At 42.7% G+C, this 18,248-nt stretch overlaps 2 protein-coding genes across 2 annotated transcripts in view; both read left to right on the top strand.

The window, feature by feature from the left end:
• The window catches only part of LOC139719317 (lysine-specific demethylase 2B-like), a 48,924-nt gene that overhangs the window by 17,158 nt on the left and 13,518 nt on the right, over nucleotides 1-18,248 (top strand). The window contains exons 4-14 of the mRNA XM_071630736.1: nucleotides 1,337-1,383; nucleotides 1,630-1,802; nucleotides 2,477-2,583; nucleotides 7,976-8,069; nucleotides 8,537-8,690; nucleotides 9,214-9,329; nucleotides 11,521-12,096; nucleotides 12,699-12,785; nucleotides 13,678-13,887; nucleotides 15,156-15,380; nucleotides 17,858-17,911. Coding sequence (XP_071486837.1) covers nucleotides 1,337-1,383; nucleotides 1,630-1,802; nucleotides 2,477-2,583; nucleotides 7,976-8,069; nucleotides 8,537-8,690; nucleotides 9,214-9,329; nucleotides 11,521-12,096; nucleotides 12,699-12,785; nucleotides 13,678-13,887; nucleotides 15,156-15,380; nucleotides 17,858-17,911 — 1,843 coding nt within the window. The remainder of the gene's footprint in view (nucleotides 1-1,336; nucleotides 1,384-1,629; nucleotides 1,803-2,476; nucleotides 2,584-7,975; nucleotides 8,070-8,536; nucleotides 8,691-9,213; nucleotides 9,330-11,520; nucleotides 12,097-12,698; nucleotides 12,786-13,677; nucleotides 13,888-15,155; nucleotides 15,381-17,857; nucleotides 17,912-18,248) is intronic.
• LOC139719315 (uncharacterized) lies at nucleotides 2,717-7,508 on the top strand. The gene has a single exon (XM_071630735.1). The coding sequence runs from the start codon at nucleotides 2,968-2,970 to the stop codon at nucleotides 4,216-4,218; it is 1,251 nt and encodes a 416-aa protein (XP_071486836.1). The 5' UTR covers nucleotides 2,717-2,967; the 3' UTR covers nucleotides 4,219-7,508.

Here is an 18,248-nt window from a genome sequence, read left to right as displayed (position 1 = left end):
CTATTTACAAAAATATAAAGAAATACATAGGAAATATGCTAAAAACATGATTTTTTGGTATAATTTCTTTATCCCCATTATATATGTCTTATTATAGACCAATCATTTTCATATTTGCAACAAATGATAAGCAAGTGGAATTTTATTATTTGTTATGTTTGAAATTTCTCAAGGTCACCACATGGGGGCGCTATTCATATCAACATAGTGATACATTATGAAACCTCAGATGAAATGTTTGGGATGGGTACACGTATAGTTATGACATTTCATATTTGCATAATAGTGGAATTTTGAGATTGCAAATTGAAAATATGATAAACTAATGATATTAGAGGCATAACTTGGGTGAAGGAATCAAAATAACTCAAAATATAAGGGCAATCTGTAGAAAATATTATTGTTTTCAATTATCTCTATTATATCTATTGTTTTATGCCTTTGTCACATAAAAACAAAGGAAATAATAAGAAAAACTTTCCAGGACCATGATTACTTCAAATTTTGCATCTTCAACAAATTTCAGCCAAGAAACACCCATTTCATACACTGTAATGCTGTTAAATGAAATGGGAACAGAAAAAAGATGCAAAATCTGACTGACATGGTTGTCAGTTTATGGTTGCCATGGCAACCAGCAACATCAAATATAGCTAAATTATATATCAAAATGTTCGCAATAAGATTTTAGGAAAAGTCACCAAATTTGGTTGAAATTGGATTAAGGATGAAGGAGTGGCAAACGAAAATCTGGTAGGGGGGGCACAATGTGCCCCCCCTTGGGCTTTATAGGGTTAAAGGCACATACCGTGTGGTAGTAACATTAGGAATTGATCGCACCTGTATTATTGACTGGTGTGTTACAGTCATCACACTTCATTTACTGAAGCACTGTTGTTGAGGGGTCAACTTTATTGGACAGCAGGTCATAGAAGACTGGGTAGTTAAAGATAATCGTTTGTCACGAGAACCTTTCAACTTAACGTTTGATAGAGATATAAGTCACCCAGTATTTTGTGGTTTTTGCCTTTGTCCATGATTATTTACGGCTTAAAAAGCAATTCTTTAAGGGATTATCTATCCACCAAGTGTACTAAAAAAAAAAAATGCATGCTCTATTTAATCTATCTCTGTGAAGTCACTTTTACAGACTGACTTGACTACCAATGGTAGTTTGTCATATCTACAGGTGAACATTTATTTGAAGTGTGTGCAATGTTTCACAAGGCCTCCATACTTGATACTGTGACGAGCTGTTGAGGAAACATTAACCTCTGTTTGTGTTGAGAACTCAAGCTACATGCTCTCATGTTTTTCTTTGTTCATGTATCTCCAGGATGCCAGACAGCAATTTCACTGTCAGTGATGTCAAGCAATTCGTCGGTAAGTATACCCTACTTCGTCATCCAAAGCTACATAACAAAGTTTGCAATCAAAGTAAATGATAATAATTGAAGTTGCCATGGTAACAATGGATCCTTTTTATGTACATGTGTGTGTGCACATGGCTGCTGCTGTAGTAAATGCAATCATTCCAAGTTAAAGATCATTGTGTAGGGTTCATGGAATGGTTCATGTCCAGGATGTTCATGCCAGAGGTCGCTTTGTGCTCCAAATGATTGCTCACAGGGAGTCGCCGCATGGTGGACGTGATGGACGTCAACACACAGAAAGGCATCGAGATGTCCATGGCCCAGTTTGCCCGCTACTATGAGAGCCCGGACCGCAAGGAGCTCTACAACGTCATCAGCCTGGAGTTCAGCCACACCCGCCTGGCAGAGGCCATCCAACAGCCCAAAGTGGTGAGAATGTTGCTGTCATTGGCAGTCACAAATCAACAAATGTAAGAGTGCTGTTGTCAGTGGTGTGTGATGCTAGACAAAGTATCAAATTTTCAATTGTAAAATGAGACATTGGTACCTTATTTTGAATGTAAGCTTACATGCTTGTCTGTAGTTATAACATTTCCCAATTAAAAGAATCATGATTGCAATCGATGTATTTCTTGCGTCTGATAGCAAATTTTTGCAATCTCGATTCTAGAATCCTGATTTGCAAATCGAGGTCTGGAGGTGTTTTCAAATCTTGATTTGCTCTATTCATGGTGCGCACTTCCCCTCTGAAAGGCTTGACCTCCAAAACATGATTGAGGAGGTGGAGCTTTGCTCAACCCTACATTTACTTCTGCCCAGAGACAATGAATAATGTGATGCAATTTGCCTGCACTGCTCTAGCTCATGCCATGCATGCATTGTGAGTTTGATTATCAGGTGAGGCAGTGTGTACCTCCGATTCTCAAATCACGATTACAGTGACAATTCATAAACAAGAACACGCGAGAGATTTTTTTTTCTATCATCTGAAAGAGCTTTTTGTGGCCTCGTAGTTGTGATACATTGCAGCTGCAATGTTACCCGCAGCATCCAGGATCGTCCCTGGAAAAGACTGTGACCATATTATCAAAACTCTGTTTCAGGTACGACAAATCGACTGGGTCAACACTGTCTGGCCCCAGCACCTCATTGAGACACAGAGAGACAGCACCAACATCCTGGCTGAAATGAAGTACCCAAAGGTTCAAAAGTAAGTTAACAATTTGTCCCTTTCTTTGTCATATCTCTCCAGTTGGGACTCGTACAGTCATCTGTCGAAAAGAAGGGTTATACGGGTAGTATTTTACTTCTGGAGTCTCCGAAAGAGACTACATTGAGAGACCCGCTTTGCGCACGCGCAGTCATATCGCTTTTCTACGCACGAGTATTCGAACGTAGTTCCCTTATCGCAGTCGAAAATTCTGATCTTTTATCGCATTTTCGCGGTACTAACGGTTCTAGAAACCAGCAGTTAGTGGAATTAGATTCCGCAATCTTCCTATATCGTACAACGAATATTCGGTGCTTAGCAAGGCGGCAAGCACAACCTTTTCTAGCGGCCTCATTCCACGAAAGTCACGCGGTGGCTACGGTGATGGAGGCACAACAGCTCAAAGAACAGCTGCATCATCCGGCTAAGCCCGGCGCAGTGGGAAGCATCAACGTTGTTTGCGAAGAACGTTCCCCTCCGACAGACAAAAAAGTCAAGCCAAAAAAGAAACTAGTTAAGTCGGACACGGTTTCCGGTACTAACATGGCGGGTAAAGTGCCGCAAGCGAAGCAGGGCCCAAAGACGGCCGAAAAATCCTCGGATGTCGAGGACAGACTATCGAGACTGGAAAGTCTTCTGAGTAAAGTGGTCGACGCGCTGCCCAGTGTAAACTCCACGCCGCCGAAACCGGCATCGCGCCATTTTGTGGCGTACGATGAGGCGCACAGCGCCGGACAGTGTGAAATTCCTATGGAAACTGATTTTCAACAGTGCGGGGAGCCGCACGTGCGTGACACGGGCGAAGCCAACAGAGAAGAAGGCGATTTTGCGTCAGACGCGGCAGACGTGCAAGAAATTCCCGTTCTCGCAGCAAAATTTGCCAAGCCGGGTGATACAGGACTACCGGTAGACGAGGACTTAGCCAGCTCTACTACTTACCTCATAAGCCACCCGCTAGAAGAAAAAGTGTTGGAAGAGACGGCATCTAAGTATCCAGCCCCAAGCAACTGTGTTTACCTCGCTACACCGAAGGTGAACGGCCCGATCTGGGATAACCTACCGCAACACACACGCAGTAGAGATGCCAAGTTACAGCGTGTGCAGAAGTCGCTGACGAAGGGCCTGAGCGCGCTAATACAGTCCTTCCCATCACCTCGGCTGACTGACACACAGCAGGACGCATTGGCGTTGCTGTGCAATGCCAATTTTGAACTCAATTCGTTGAGGAAAGAGCTTATCAAGCCGGACATGGCAGCCACTTACTCTCATCTTTGCAAACCTTCCACTCCCGTCACTAAATTCCTATTCGGAGATGAATTGGGAAAGAGAATGAAAGATCTCAAAGAGGAGCAGAAAGCTGCATCAGGAGTGATGAGAAACCCAATTTCGCGGCCACAGTCTAGCACGTACCACCCGTACAGGGGAGCTGCTTTCTCCAAGCGACAATACAGAAGTGCTGGCTGGACTGCAAGTTCAGCTGCCTCAACACACAGACCAACAGCCGGCGGTAGTAGCAGGCCTTTTTTAGGTCAGCGCCCACAGTGGGGTCACAGCAAGCAGCCACCACCCCGCACAGCGAGCCGCCCCCCACAACAGGCTCCACAGCACAGGCCTCCAATGCAGCGCAAGAAATAACTACCAGCATACCCAAAGAGGTAGGTAGTTTCGATTCACATCATCATCATACCTGCTTTCCCCAATGTATTTGTACGTGTGTGCAATGTATTCCAAAGAAAGCTCCAGTGGCAGTCGGAGGTCGAGTGAGGCTTTTTTACAGGCGATGGTGCCAAATCACAGCTGATCCATTTATTTTGGCAGCAATCAGGGGTTACAAAATTGAATTTGGAGAAGCATGTATGCCCCCTAGGAGGGATAAGCCCTTCATTCAATACAAACCAAACCAGCACAATTCAGCTTGTATTGACAGAGAGATCGCAAGCTTACTGACTAAGAATGTTATCGAAGAATGTGGTCATGAAGAAGGAGAATTTCTCTCAAACATTTTCACACGACCCAAGAAAAATGGGGGTGTACGACTAATACTTGATTTGACAGATTTGAACAAGTGTGTGAGCGTACAACACTTCAAAATGGATAACATTCATACAGCTGCCCTTTTAATCTCCCCAGGAGATTTCCTAGCCTCAGTCGACCTCCGAGATGCTTACTACTCCATCCCAATTGACACTGAACACAGAAAATTCTTGAAATTTCCATGGCAAGGGAAATTTTACAGGTTCAAAGTCCTACCAAATGGGCTCAGCACAGCGCCCAGACTTTTCACCAAGCTCATGAAACCTGTTTTCGCTACACTGAGAGAAATGGGGCACATAGTACTAGGCTACCTTGATGATACTCTCATTATCGGTGAGTCAGTAGAACAAGCAAAGGAGGCTGTACGTGCAACCACAAATCTCCTGTCTGAACTAGGTTTCGTAGTCCACGAGGAGAAATCTATGCTAGAACCCCAACAAGAGCTCACTTTCCTAGGGTTTAAGCTGCACACTGGTGATATGACTATCTCCCTGCCAGAAGAGAAAATGCAGGACATTATCACAGTCTGTTCAGACTTGCTTGACAATACTAGACCCACAATCAGGCAGGTGTCACATGTTATCGGGAAGATAATAGCTACTTTCCCTGGAGTCCAACATGGCCCTCTTTTCTACAGATGCCTAGAACGTGACAAAATTGCCGCCCTTAAAGCTAACAAAGGCCATTTTGACAGACCTATGAAGCTGTCATTAGAAGGGAAAGAAGAGCTCAAATGGTGGTTTAATCATGTCTTTGAGGAGTGTGCACCAATTAAGCGTAACAGACCTACACTTGAGCTGCGTACAGACGCTAGTGGGCTTGGTTGGGGAGCCACAAATCTGTCCATTGAAACGGGAGGCAGATGGAACGATCTTGAAATGGAAAGAGCTAGAAAGAATGATATCAATTACCTGGAAACATTGGCAGCCGGGTTTGGACTGAAGTCCTTTTGCTCTTCTTTACATGATGTTCATGTCCTCCTTAGGTCAGACAACACAACAGCAGTTGCTTATTTGAATAACATGGGGGGTATTAAGTCCAAGGACTGTGACAGTGCAGCTAGAGACATCTGGAGGTGGTGCATGGAACGTAATATTTGGGTTACTGCAGCACACCTTCCAGGGAGTGAGAACACTGAGGCAGACAGCAGGTCTAGAAAGTTCAGTGACCGAAATGAATGGATGCTTAACAAGCAAGCCTTTAACAAACTAGTTTCAGTTTTTGGGCTTCCAGACATTGATCTCTTTGCGTCCAGACTAAACAACCAACTTGAGAGATATGTCACTTGGTTGCCAGATCCAAATGCAGAAGCCGTAGATGCATTTACGTTGGATTGGGGAGAATTCAAATTCTATGCCTTTCCCCCATTCTGTCTCATCCCAAGATGTCTTCAAAAAATTAGGACAGATAGAGCTGAAGGCATAATGGTAGTGCCAAATTGGCCCACACAGGCATGGTTTCCTAAGCTGAAAAGGATGTTAAAGGGTGAAGCAGTGCTAATTACAAGGAGTAGGAACCTATTAACGCAACCTGTAACGCATGAACCACATCCCTTGTATGATCGAATTGATCTTCTCTGTTGCAGGTTATGCGGCAGCCCTTCGAAAGGACAGGACTAAAGAAGGAAATTGTGGACATTTTGGCCGCTTCTTGGAGAGCCTCTACCCAGAAGCAATATTGTGTGTACATAAAGAAGTGGAAAGACTTTTGCAAGAGTAAGAAGAAAAGCCATCTTCACTCTAGTGTTCAGTTTGTTTTAGAATTTCTTAGTGAGCTTTTTCATGTAGGAGGTCTTGGATACAATGCACTCAACACAGCAAGAAGTGCGCTCGCATCATTCCTAGTTCTTGAGGATGGTGCCTCTACAGTTGGGAACAACATTTTGATATCAAGATTTATGAAGGGAGTTTTCCATCTCCGAACCCCAAGACCTCGCTATGTAGATACTTGGGATGTAAATATTGTGTTTTGTTATCTCAGAAAGCTGTCACCGGCAAATGCACTGAGCCTACGAGATCTCACCAAAAAACTATGCATGCTCATGGCTCTCATCTCAACACAGCGAGCACAGTCGTTGCAGCTCCTGAATTTGGACAACATGATACTCAAGGGATCATCAGTTACATTTCATTTCAGCGAGTTACTGAAACAAAATAGACCGGGAAACGCTGGCTACACACTGAGCATGAGAGCCTACCCTCCAGATCGTCGATTGTGCGTTGTCAACTACATCAAAGCCTACATACGGAGGACTGAGGAAATTCGAGGTCAAGAGCGTCGGCTCTTTATTAGTTTTCGCAGACCCCATGCAAAAGTTACGTCACAAACCATCTCCAGGTGGATCAAAGATGTTATGACAGCGGCAGGAATCGACACTTCAAAATATAAGGCTCACTCAACAAGAGCAGCTGCGACGTCAGCTGCACACAGAGCAGACTTACCAGTTTCGTTTATCCTTGAGAAGGCAGGCTGGACGAATGAAAAGACTTTCAGAAAGTTCTACAGCAAACCCTTGCTCGATGATGGGAGCAAGTGTCTCACAACTGCTCTACTAAAGAAATGACCAGACGAGGTAAACAATTTACCCTTTTTGGTAAATGACAATTCATAGTCATTTCTGTTATCTTTCTTACAAATATGGCTGCTGGGCTTCAAAATCTCAATGTAGTCTCTTTCGGAGACTCCAGAAGTAAAATAGAAAGATTAAATGAGAACTTACCTGTTTGAAATTTGATCTTTATTTTACGAGGGAGTTGTAGGAAGAGAATACATTCCCTCCTCTCCCTCCCAAAGTTTCTAACTTGAAGCTAAGTTCTCCATAATCTTTCAGATATCCAGCAGCCACATTTGATGCTTCGAAAAATGACTGCGCGTGCGCAAAGCGGGTCTCTCAATGTATTCTCTTCCTACAACTCCCTCGTAAAATAAAGATCAAATTTCAAACAGGTAAGTTCTCATTTAATCTTTCTATTTTAGTGCAGAAGATGGAATGAACTGCTTTCCAACCTCTGATGACACTCCTCTTATGTTTAAATCTCCGTGGCATCATTCAGTGATAGTCCTAAAATGACATCGTATGATTTTCCAAGGAGGAATGAACCAAAAGGTTTACATATTATATTTCAGAGAACTTCCTACAGTATGCTCAAGCTTCAAGCTACAAAGATGGAAAAGAATTTGAGATGAGATAGTAGGAAGCCGTGGCAGAGATTCCTTAACATGTTACCTGATATAGATCTGTATATATATATATATATATATATATATATATATATATATATATTGTGCTTCTAGAAATTAGGGTGTAGGGGAAGTTGTGATGAAGTTTTTAACATGCCCTGTGACTCTGTTCCTGCAGATATTGCTTGATGAGTGTGAAAGGTTGCTACACAGACTTCCATGTGGACTTTGGGGGCACTTCTGTCTGGTACCACATCCTCCGGGGGTCAAAGGTGAGACTAGAGTCTGAACCTTTCTGAGGCTGCGTTTATCTAACTGGAGAGAGAGAATTGTGTTTCAAAACGCATTTTGACCGTGTTTACAAGCGCGCTTTGAAACGCAATTCTCAGTGTTCCACATTTATCTCAACATCATATAATCGCGATTTGAGTGTGGTCACTGCGAAGCTGCTTTACAGCGTTTGACCTTGGGAAGTAGAGGTCAACTGAGGCACACGCTTTTTTTTTTTACTGACTGCATGTATACTGGAAGTTGATCTTGGGAGCCCAGAGATATAAACGTGTTTCAAAATGGCATTACATTTATCTACACAGAGAAAGGCAATTTTGGTCTCAAATGCGTTTCAAGTGGCCCGTTGAATGGTATTTCAAATTGGTGTTCTAAATGCATTTGAAAACACTATTGCATTTATCCATCACCTTGAAGCTCTATAAAGAGTGTCTTGAATCTCTTCTGCTAGGTGTTCTGGTTGATACCGCCGACAGACGAGAACATAGAGACGTACGAGAACTGGGTGCTGTCGGGCAAGCAGGGGGACATCTTCCTCGGTGACCGGGTACTGGAGTGCGGCAGGATCAGACTGGAGGCAGGAGATACCTTCATGATACCAACAGGTAGTAATTGTATGCCTTCTTTATTACCTGTAAATCTCATCTCAGGTAAAGCTGGTTTGGCGTAGGACCAGCCAATAATATGGGAAAATAGCTCCACCCCCATCTGCTTCTGTGTAATAATTTCTGTGTCTTGATCAGTCTAGTGGCATTTTGGTGACTTTATCAAAAGAAATATTTTTACTGGCTGGGAAAGATTGCTCCATTGCTTCTTCTTTATGATATCTGTGATGGTTCAAGTTGATGTCAAGCTGGTGAATTTTTTTATGGTATCGAGTGCAAACGAAATTGAACAGAATGAAGCTCTTCTGAGTTAGCATGTTTGGTTAGAATGATGTTTTGTGTGTAATCTTGCATGATGCCGACTATTTAAGAGGAAGGCAATCTTTTATGTAGTGAAAAGATCACAGTGTACTTTGTGAAATCCTCATCTTCCTTTCAAGCATTTTGGATGCTTGTATGTTTTTTGATAATAGCACTCTCTTTTCTCATATATTGAACTCCTCTCTTGGGACTGTTTGATTAGGGTGGATCCATGCCGTGTACACCCCTGAGGACTCCCTGGTCTTTGGAGGCAACATCCTACACACACTCAATGTCCGCAAGCAGCTGAGAGTCATGGAGATTGAAGACAGAACAAGGGTGGGTGTCCTTGTGGAATGAGGATGGGTCTGCTTGTGGGATAATGGTGGGTGTCCTTGTGGGATAAGGGTGGGTATCCTTGAAGGATGAGGGTGGGTGTCCTTGTGGAATAAGGGTTGGTGTCCTTGTGTGAGTCTCATTGTGGTACAAGGATGGGCCTCCTTGTGGAATAAGGTAGGATGTCCTTGTTGGACAAGGGTTTGTCTCTTTGTGGGATAAGGATGGGTCTTATATGTCAAGAGCAGAACTCATTTGCTGGTATGGGGTGGGTTTTGTTGTTCGGCTAAAGGATGTCTTTGTCCTTGTGGGACAGGGGTGGGACTTGTGAGTCCAGCGCCCCATTCTATCAAAAGGTGAAATTAATTTTAAGTCCAGAAAATCAATGATTAATCTCCCAAATCAACTATAAGTCCATAAATCAATGATTAACTTCCAAATCAACTAAAGTCCATTTTATCAAGAGACCCAAAGTTGAAATAAATTTTAACTTTCTCCCAAATCAACTATAAGTAGAGACAGTCTAGGTAGACTGAATTGTGAGGCAATTTACAGAAAAAAGATGACCGTTACACTTTCTTAGTCTAGCTGGGGTCTTGTCACAGATGTTTGTCTGTTAACTGCTCACTTTCTCTATCATTAGTTACATTTCTTTCATCTAGTTATGGTCTTTTCCTTGCATGAAATTCACGATCGACATGCATCGCTCACGCGACTGCTGCACGTAAACACCTACAGCAGTCTCAATCCCACCCTGCGCGCCTGGCGCCTCGGCCCGCCCGCCCATCAAGCCAGCAAGGGCAAGCAACCGAGCGCTGAAACTGCGTCTGGTAATGTGCAATGCGTGATATGCCAAAGCATATGCGAGGAAAACTAACAGTGATTTCTGTGTGTAGGCCTATGTAGAGCTAGTTTGTCAATAGATACCACGTAATTAATTGTTTAGTAGGCCTATGCAAAAAGTAAGGAGTTTAGTTCTATAGGTCTAGTAAAACGAGTACTACATTATTAGGCCTAGGCTCTATAGATCTATCTAACGTTAGGCCTAAAGTTACAGCGGATCATTTGTAGGCCTACATACTATAGTACTAGTTTATGGTCTAGAATTTTGACATGTAGACTCGCGATCTATTTTTTGCAAAGCCGATCTGCGCTGTAGCTGTAAAAAAAAGCTAGGTCAACTCACTCTCGCACATTTCCAAAATCCTAACACACAAGACTTGAAACAATGCATGCACGACCTTCACCTTCAGTCCCACTGCAGAAATCCTCTGTGTCAGATTATCCATGTCAATGAATACTATGTGGTATTATCAAAGATCCTACGTAGTGTGTAGGATCTTTGGTATTGTGTGTCATTATCACACGCATACGCAGATTTTTGTCGAGCTCGGGGTGTGCTAGATCTATCAACCTACTTTTGTCAATACAATGCAAAACGGCGTATTATGCGGTTCTGTTGCAAACATACTTAATTGCAGCGGCTGTAGCGCTAGTGCAGCACACTAGCAGACTACGCTTCCGTAGCCGTGGCAAACAATCATGAATATTCATTTCTTTTATGTATTGTATTGTTTTTAAGCAGCCAGTACTGGAAACCAGCCTCGTCCTGTGTTTTTTTATTTTGACTAAATTAATGATAAGTCATGTTGATCAGCTTTAACTATAATCGACTGTTAAGTCTCTTTGTAAAATGGAAACTTAAAGTCGATTGAAGGTTATAGCCGATTTTAAGTCGATCCAAGTTATCATTGATTTCACAATCGACGGTAACTTTATCTTTATAAAACCGGGCCCAGGATGAGTTTCCTTGCAGGTGGAGGTAGGTCTCCTTAGAAATCTAGAATGGTTCTCCTTGCAGGTCAAGGGTGGGTCTCATCTCAAACTCACTGAATGCTAAACTGTGTGGTGTTAGATTTTCAAAACTTATCAACAGATAGTGAACAGGTCAATAGAGACGACATCATCATTGTTAGACAAGAAAAAAAAAGGGGGGGGGGTAAATATGATCTGTTTCACATGGCATGACATGATTTGCCATAAAAATGAAGTAAGCAACTTACAGTTTTTTATTCTTAGAATCATTTGTGTTGGTCCATTTTACTATTTGGCTTTCTGAATTATTGCTGTGGTCTCTGTCTTTGACATTGTAAAAGATTCCATAACTCAGTTTGCTTCTTTATGTCATTTGCAGGTTCCGGCTAAGTTCCGCTACCCGTTTTTCTTTGAGATTCATTGGTATGCCCTTGCCCAGTACGTTGAGGCCCTGATGGGCAGAGCCCACATCAAGTTGCCAGACTGTGCCAAAAACCTCCACAGGAACGACCCCGATAATACAAACGGAACAAATGCCAATGGTATGGTGCGATATGACTATAACAATGCCAAAGAGGAAGAGGAGGAGGAGGATGAGACCAGCGAGAACGGCGATTTCCGTGGCAACCTGAACGTGGAAGATGAGGATGAGATGTCGGATGCCATTCTCAAGTCGCTAGCATCCGGACAGAAGATGGACCTCGACACCTCGGACGAGATTCCGACGCCACGGAAGGCCTGCACGGAGGATGTGAAGAAGGAGGAGGCGGTGAAGGCGGAGCCCAAGGAGGAAGAGGGGGAGTCGTCAGAGAAGGTCAAGGAGCACATCCACCTGTGCTGGGCAGAGATGGAGGGACTCATCAACCTGGTGGAGTTCCTGGGCGAGCTGCCAAGGAGCCGTCGCCAGGTGCCAGACCTCATCGAGGATCCAGACAAACTTCTTGAGGATGCCAAGGTGAGTGAGGTCAGGTGGTGTGTGATGCCTCTTCAGTTGATGCACTCGATGGCAATGCCATAACACAGGGCAACACACACTGCACACTACACAAAGTATTTACCCATTAGGGAAACAAGTAAGCCTGAATCGCTCCCAAACAAAACTGAAGTCTCTGTAGTCTTCGGGCCACTAGGAACTGTTTTTCATGTAGAATCTTCTGTAGTGCAGTTGATCTTGCCTAACCTCACTACTTACAGAAGAAATACCTTTGGCTGACAGTTTTTTTAAGCTTTTACAACATTGCCAGAACAGTCTGTGGTAGTAAAAGTTTGGGCATTCTGTGCGTGGTTGTACAACCTAAACACCTGTATGAGGCTCATTGTCAACTGGCCTGCAGGGCCTGTCATATAAAGACTTGTGATAGAAATCAATCACAAGTTTCATGTGAGCTTCAATGCAAGTTGCGATTGATTTGGGGACTTGTGATTGATTTGAAGGCTTTATAAGACGGGGCCCTCAGGGCTGTAGTTTATGAAGAGAGATGCAGCAATTACAAGTGACAGTCATTGCAGTTACCAAAGCAACAACTGAAACACTGGTCCTTCTGTGTCCCCATACAGGAGATGCTTGAGGTACACCAATATGATGACCCCGCCAAGGGTGTGACCGGGGTGCCAGTGGTCAAGTGGCCAGACCCGCCTCGAAAGGTGAGACCAGTATCACGTCCATCCTCTGATTTTATTTTGTTGATTTAATCCCATTAAGTGTTTGTGTTATGTTTGTATGTTTGTTTGTTTGTTTTTTACAGTTTATACATGATTTAGTTCACGTGTCACTGGTATTATAAAATCTTTGATGTGATCAGTTAATGTGACCAGTGGACACAGTGATGTAGAAAATTTACTAATGGATCAGACTATGATATCTCTGTTCAACTATGCACATTTTGATGGACAAATGTAAGTGTTAAGATGACCTTTTATACCATGCAATGTCACATGACTTTCAAGTGTTCTTTCTAAAAATCCAAATGATCTTTATGAGTCAGATTACATAGTTGTTTGTTTTTTGTTTTTTCAAGATGTCATAGTACTTTTGATTAGGAAAGAAACATGTTGATATCTAGTACTGTATACGCCATATATTTCGTGAGTCTAAATTTTCGCGAATTGAGACTTCCCAACGATTTCGCGAGTGGTGGAGTGGTGGTGGAGTGGCGATCGTGGAGTCCTGTACTGAACGGAGAAATGTGTACCCGTACGTCACATTCATATGAGGATCAGAGTCAATATTTTCGCGTGTTTTAAATTTCGCGAATAGCAGCTGACTCGCGAAATTTGCGAAAATAAAAACCTCGTGAAATATTCGGTGTATACAGTAGTCTTGGGGTAGTCCGTAAGTCCATAATTCGTGGAGAAGATGACTTTTGCTTCACCCCAATTGAAGTATGGGCCACTTCTTTGCATTTCTTGAGGGAAAGTATACTGATAAAAAGTGTGCTAATGTACCTACCATTACATGTGGGTGTGGGGAAATTTGTAGTCAATATCACACTTTCCTTTGCTGCTTTGCCCCCAACACACACATACAAACACACAGATACGTCCGCTGAAGCTGAAGCCGGTGCACCACCACAGACCGCCAAGCAAGAAGGCCATGCTGAAGAGCCGGAAGCGCCGCTCGCGGTGCAAGAAGTGCGCCAACTGCACGCGACCGGAGTGCGGCAAGTGCAACTTCTGCCGGGACATGAAGAAGTTTGGCGGTCCGGGCCGGATGAAGCAGACGTGCATCATGCGGCAGTGTCTGTCGGTAAGCAGTGATCATGTCTGTCGGTAAGCAGTGATCATGTCTGTCGGTAAGAAGTGATCATGTCTGTCGGTAAGCAGTGATCATGTCTGTCGGTAAGCCGTGATCATGTCTGACGGTAAGCCGTGATCAGGTCTGTCGGTAAGCCGTGATCATGTCTGTCGGTAAGCAGTGATCATGTCTGTCGGTAAGAAGTGATCATGTCTGTCGGTAAGCAGTGATCATGTCTGTCGGTAAGAAGTGATCATGTCTGTTGGTAAGCAGTGATCATGTCTGTCGGTAAGAAGTGATCATGTCTGTCGGTAAGCAGTGATCATGTCTGTCGGTAAGAAGTGATCATGTCTGTCGGTAAGCAGTGATCATGTCTGTCTGTAAGCCGTGATCATGTCTGTCGGTAAGCAGTGATCATGTCTGTCGGTAAGCCGTGATCATGTCTGTCGGTAAGAAGTGATCATGATACAAAATTTCCTCAGTGGGGCTCTTGTCACTGGTGCTTTTGAGATCCTCCTGTTTAACATTTAGCATGTCAAGGTCCCCCCCCCCCATCACACACACACACACACACACACACACACACACCCCTACATTGATGACCTTCTGACAGTTGGATAGTTGTGCAATCCATACGATTTTGTTAAATCATATTATGTTAAATCCATACGATTTTGTTAAAATTTACTCCTATTTTCATTGACCTCTGATTTCTCTCCAATGATTTTTTTTTTCACTCATTATACTATATTCCTTAAGTTTGGAGCTGTTTTGTTATGTTATCATTTTTTATATTCAGTATTTATTAGTGTTTCATGGGAAGGAAAGAAAAAAAAACACCTTTCATTTGAGCACTTTGTTGTTCAAACGTAATTGCACATTCCATGTGCAGAATTTTCAAAAGGCCTTTATAGTCGCTAAGTCTTGAACCCATTTTTGAAGTTGCAACACTGTGGGTTATATAAAATGTCTGTTTCTCTCTCAAACTGGCATTTTTATAAGAAAATTCTTTCTACTTTAATGAATTTAACCATCTTATTTATTTTTCTTTGCAATGAATACAGTTTGGTAAAATTTTGAGTTGCAAATCTAATGATGTTAAAGTGATGATTTCTGCAGCCAAAGTCCCCAAGGACTTATTGGTTGAAAAAAGCAGTTTCATGGTAACTTGTCACTTGCAAATCTGGTAGTGTCATTCCTTGTGTATATACCTTCCTTCCTTCCATTCATTCATTCTCTTTCTTCTACCTCTGCTTCACGGCTCTGCTGTTCCCCCGCAGCCCATCCTGCCGAGCAAGTCCAACTGCTCGGTCTGCCAACAGGAGGACTGCGATACGGAGGGCAACACCTCGCTGATGGAGTGCCACCAGTGCGGGGACATCGCCCACCCGGCCTGCCTCCGTCTCCAGGGTTACGAGGAGGAGGGCATCATCAACGAGGACCTGCGGAACAGCTGGGAGTGCCCCAAGTGCATGAGGGAGGAGGACGAGGAATCGGACGAACAGGTAGCGAACCACTTCATCATCAATAAGATGACTTCAAGATATTACGTGATAAGGCGCTTGCAAGTGCACCATGATTTTTTTGTGAATAACCTTGTGCAGGCAAAGTTACAAAGTTGGTAATGGGAAAAACCTGAAATATATATGCAAGTGTTAGCCTTGACTTTAGCCTGTCTTCCACATATGTTTATGAATGAATGACTTGTGGAAACTCTGATTCTGCAGTCCTCTATTTCCTGTGCCATACCCTTTGGTCTAAATTTAGTTGAAAGAAATTAGAACAAATGTTAAAAGAACTGAAAGACCTGCTGTGTAAAAAGTAGATAAATTTTAATTCATTTATGTATGACAGTCTGGAAAAAAGAAATACTGAGATCGTGCACTGTATGTTATACTGTATACGCCAATATTTTCGCATACAGATATTTTCGCGAATCACGGTATCAGTGGCATTTTCGCGTGTTGTTAAATTCGCGATTGATAGTAGGGTCTGCTGCCAAGCCCAAGAAACACGTTCAAACACTTGCTAACGTACTCGTAACTTTTTTCCGTTTGCATTGTAACTCCCAAACATGAAAATAGAAAAGACACAGTAGAAGATTTATAAAGTGAAACAATTACGGCATTCACAAGTACTCAGTACCTACCAAATGTTGCAACAAATAGACGACAAAGTTTCAGAGCTGTGCTAGCGCTAGCGAAAGTTTTACATGCATCCTATATACACGGCCCTGTCGCTATACACAAGTGTCGCGCTAGCTACACCTAGCTGCGCATGGCGTCTGCACGGCCCTGCGCACACGGCGTCTGGTCGGGCTACATGCATCCCTAGGCCTCACCCGTACGTGTACCCAACCACGTCGAGCCGGTGTTCGTTCGCATAGGGTAAGGTAGCACGGAGATTGCACGTTTTAATGCACATTTAGCATCGTACTGCACTTCACAATCGGTCGCACCGTAGCGTACGTACTAGTAATATAGCATGTGTACGTACTGGGCGATGTAACAGCCGCGTTCTGGTCCGGCCAGCGTTGGATGCATTTTGTCATCAATTTGCACATAAGGTATGACGGGGTAATATTTTCGTGTGTCTTTGATTTCGCGATCAGCCCGAAGCTCGCGAAATTCGCGAAAATAAAACCCTCGCGTAAAAATAACGGCGTATACAGTACATTGGTTTGTATGCAGAAAGATTCACCTTTATCAAATGAACCTTTATGCTATCTATGACTGTAGAAATGCTATCATGCACTTATATGCCTTTTATGCATATATTATGCCTAATGCCTTTTATGCATAGATAAAGAGGAAAGAACATAGGGATTGATGTAATGATACATAGAAATATGGAGAGATTCATACTACTAGGTGTTTCAAAAAACATTTCTCACTTTTGATCATTAACAGTGCAAGAACTATTCATTTGATAAAACTGTCATTGATATGAGTAATAGCTGAATAGTGTACAATTTTGTTGGAGGTAATTTGGATGTGAAAGCATGAATCAGTTTCATGAAATCTAAGATTGATTTTGAAGTAAGGTTTCAGATTTTGGTCAAAGTTTTAACCCTCTGTACAAAAATGAACTTTGCACAGGAACCAATGATGTGTATGTGAGTGTGTGCTGACAATGGCCCTGAACAATGAACATGCCTGAACCACCTGTTGACTAGGCGTCAGTCTCGCGCTCCCAGGCACATGAATGCTTAATCAATAATTCATGTGGATTGCCCTGGGCACTGCTAGTTTGAATTCATGCACGGTAAAGGATTAAATGCATGCACATGGAAAAAGTAAGCACATGCTTCCATGTGCTCGCAAACACATTTCATTCCAGCTGGCGATCATTTTCAAATTTTGCTTCACTAGATATCACTAAAATAATCAGAAGTGGAGAGAGCACTGTCGCCACTCAACGACAGTATCGGCGGCGAGCGTTTGACTTTACACAGATACTGCCATAGGCTGAATAAAGACTAGTTGTGATAGTGGAATTTCTCATGAATAAATAATGAAGCATTCAAACCCTGGCCATTGTTCAGGACCATTGTCAGGGTGTTAATCACACACTCCCATACACACCCATTGACCCCTGTGCAAAGTGAAAGTTTTGTACAGAGGGTTGAAAATAGAGCAAAATCTGAAACGTAACTGTGAAATTAATCATGGATTTCATGAAACTAATTTTTGCTTCCATATTTAAACCACCTTCAACAAAATTGTACACTATTCAGCTATCACTCATATCAATGACAGTGTTATCTGATATAATAGTTTATGAATTATTAAGAATCAAAAGTGGGAAATGTTTTTTGAAACACCTAGTAGCTCTCAACATAAAATTTATATCAGGCAAGGTTGTCATGATTTGTTAAATTCCAGATATTATAAGCAAGTAAACTCCTGTGAACTTTGTAACTTTGATATGTTGAAAATAAAGTTTTGTCTGAATTGTTTTGCTTTGCTTTATATCTTTCCAGTCCATTAGTGACTCAGAAACATTGCCATCCAGGAGGGGACGGAAAAGAAAAAGTGTAAGTCACTCCTTCACTCACTCTCTAAGTCTCTTTAATCACTTATTATCTTTGATGGTAGTGAGTTAAGGAAGAAAAACATACAAGAAGGGGAAATTTATTTGCATTATGGTATGTGGGAAAAGGTTGATAGTCAATGGGGACACTTACATAGCTTCAGCTTGTCAGATGGAAATGCTCTCAGCTAATTTCCCACAAGTTGCCAGTTTCTGTTGACCGAGGTATTTTACAGATAGTCATGGGGGCAGCAAAACAGGAAATAAAAAAGGAAAGGGGAGGGACAGGGAATTTACCCATTTGCTCTCTGAGATGCTGCATAGGGTGGCCACAACTCTAC

The sequence above is a fragment of the Diadema antillarum genome, unplaced genomic scaffold (genome assembly GCF_040938485.1).
Source record: "Diadema antillarum isolate AM-2024a unplaced genomic scaffold, OU_Dant_1.0 scf00000108, whole genome shotgun sequence".
In the NCBI taxonomy this organism is placed as follows: Eukaryota; Metazoa; Echinodermata; class Echinoidea; order Diadematoida; family Diadematidae; genus Diadema; species Diadema antillarum.
Note: the sequence above shows the minus strand (reverse complement) of the source record. Positions and strands in the feature narration are given on the sequence as shown.

Excerpts from the sequence above, each read along its gene's own strand:
- LOC139719315 (XM_071630735.1), top strand. The coding sequence starts at position 2,968 with ATGGAGGCACAACAGCTCAAAGAACAGCTGCATCATCCGGCTAAGCCC.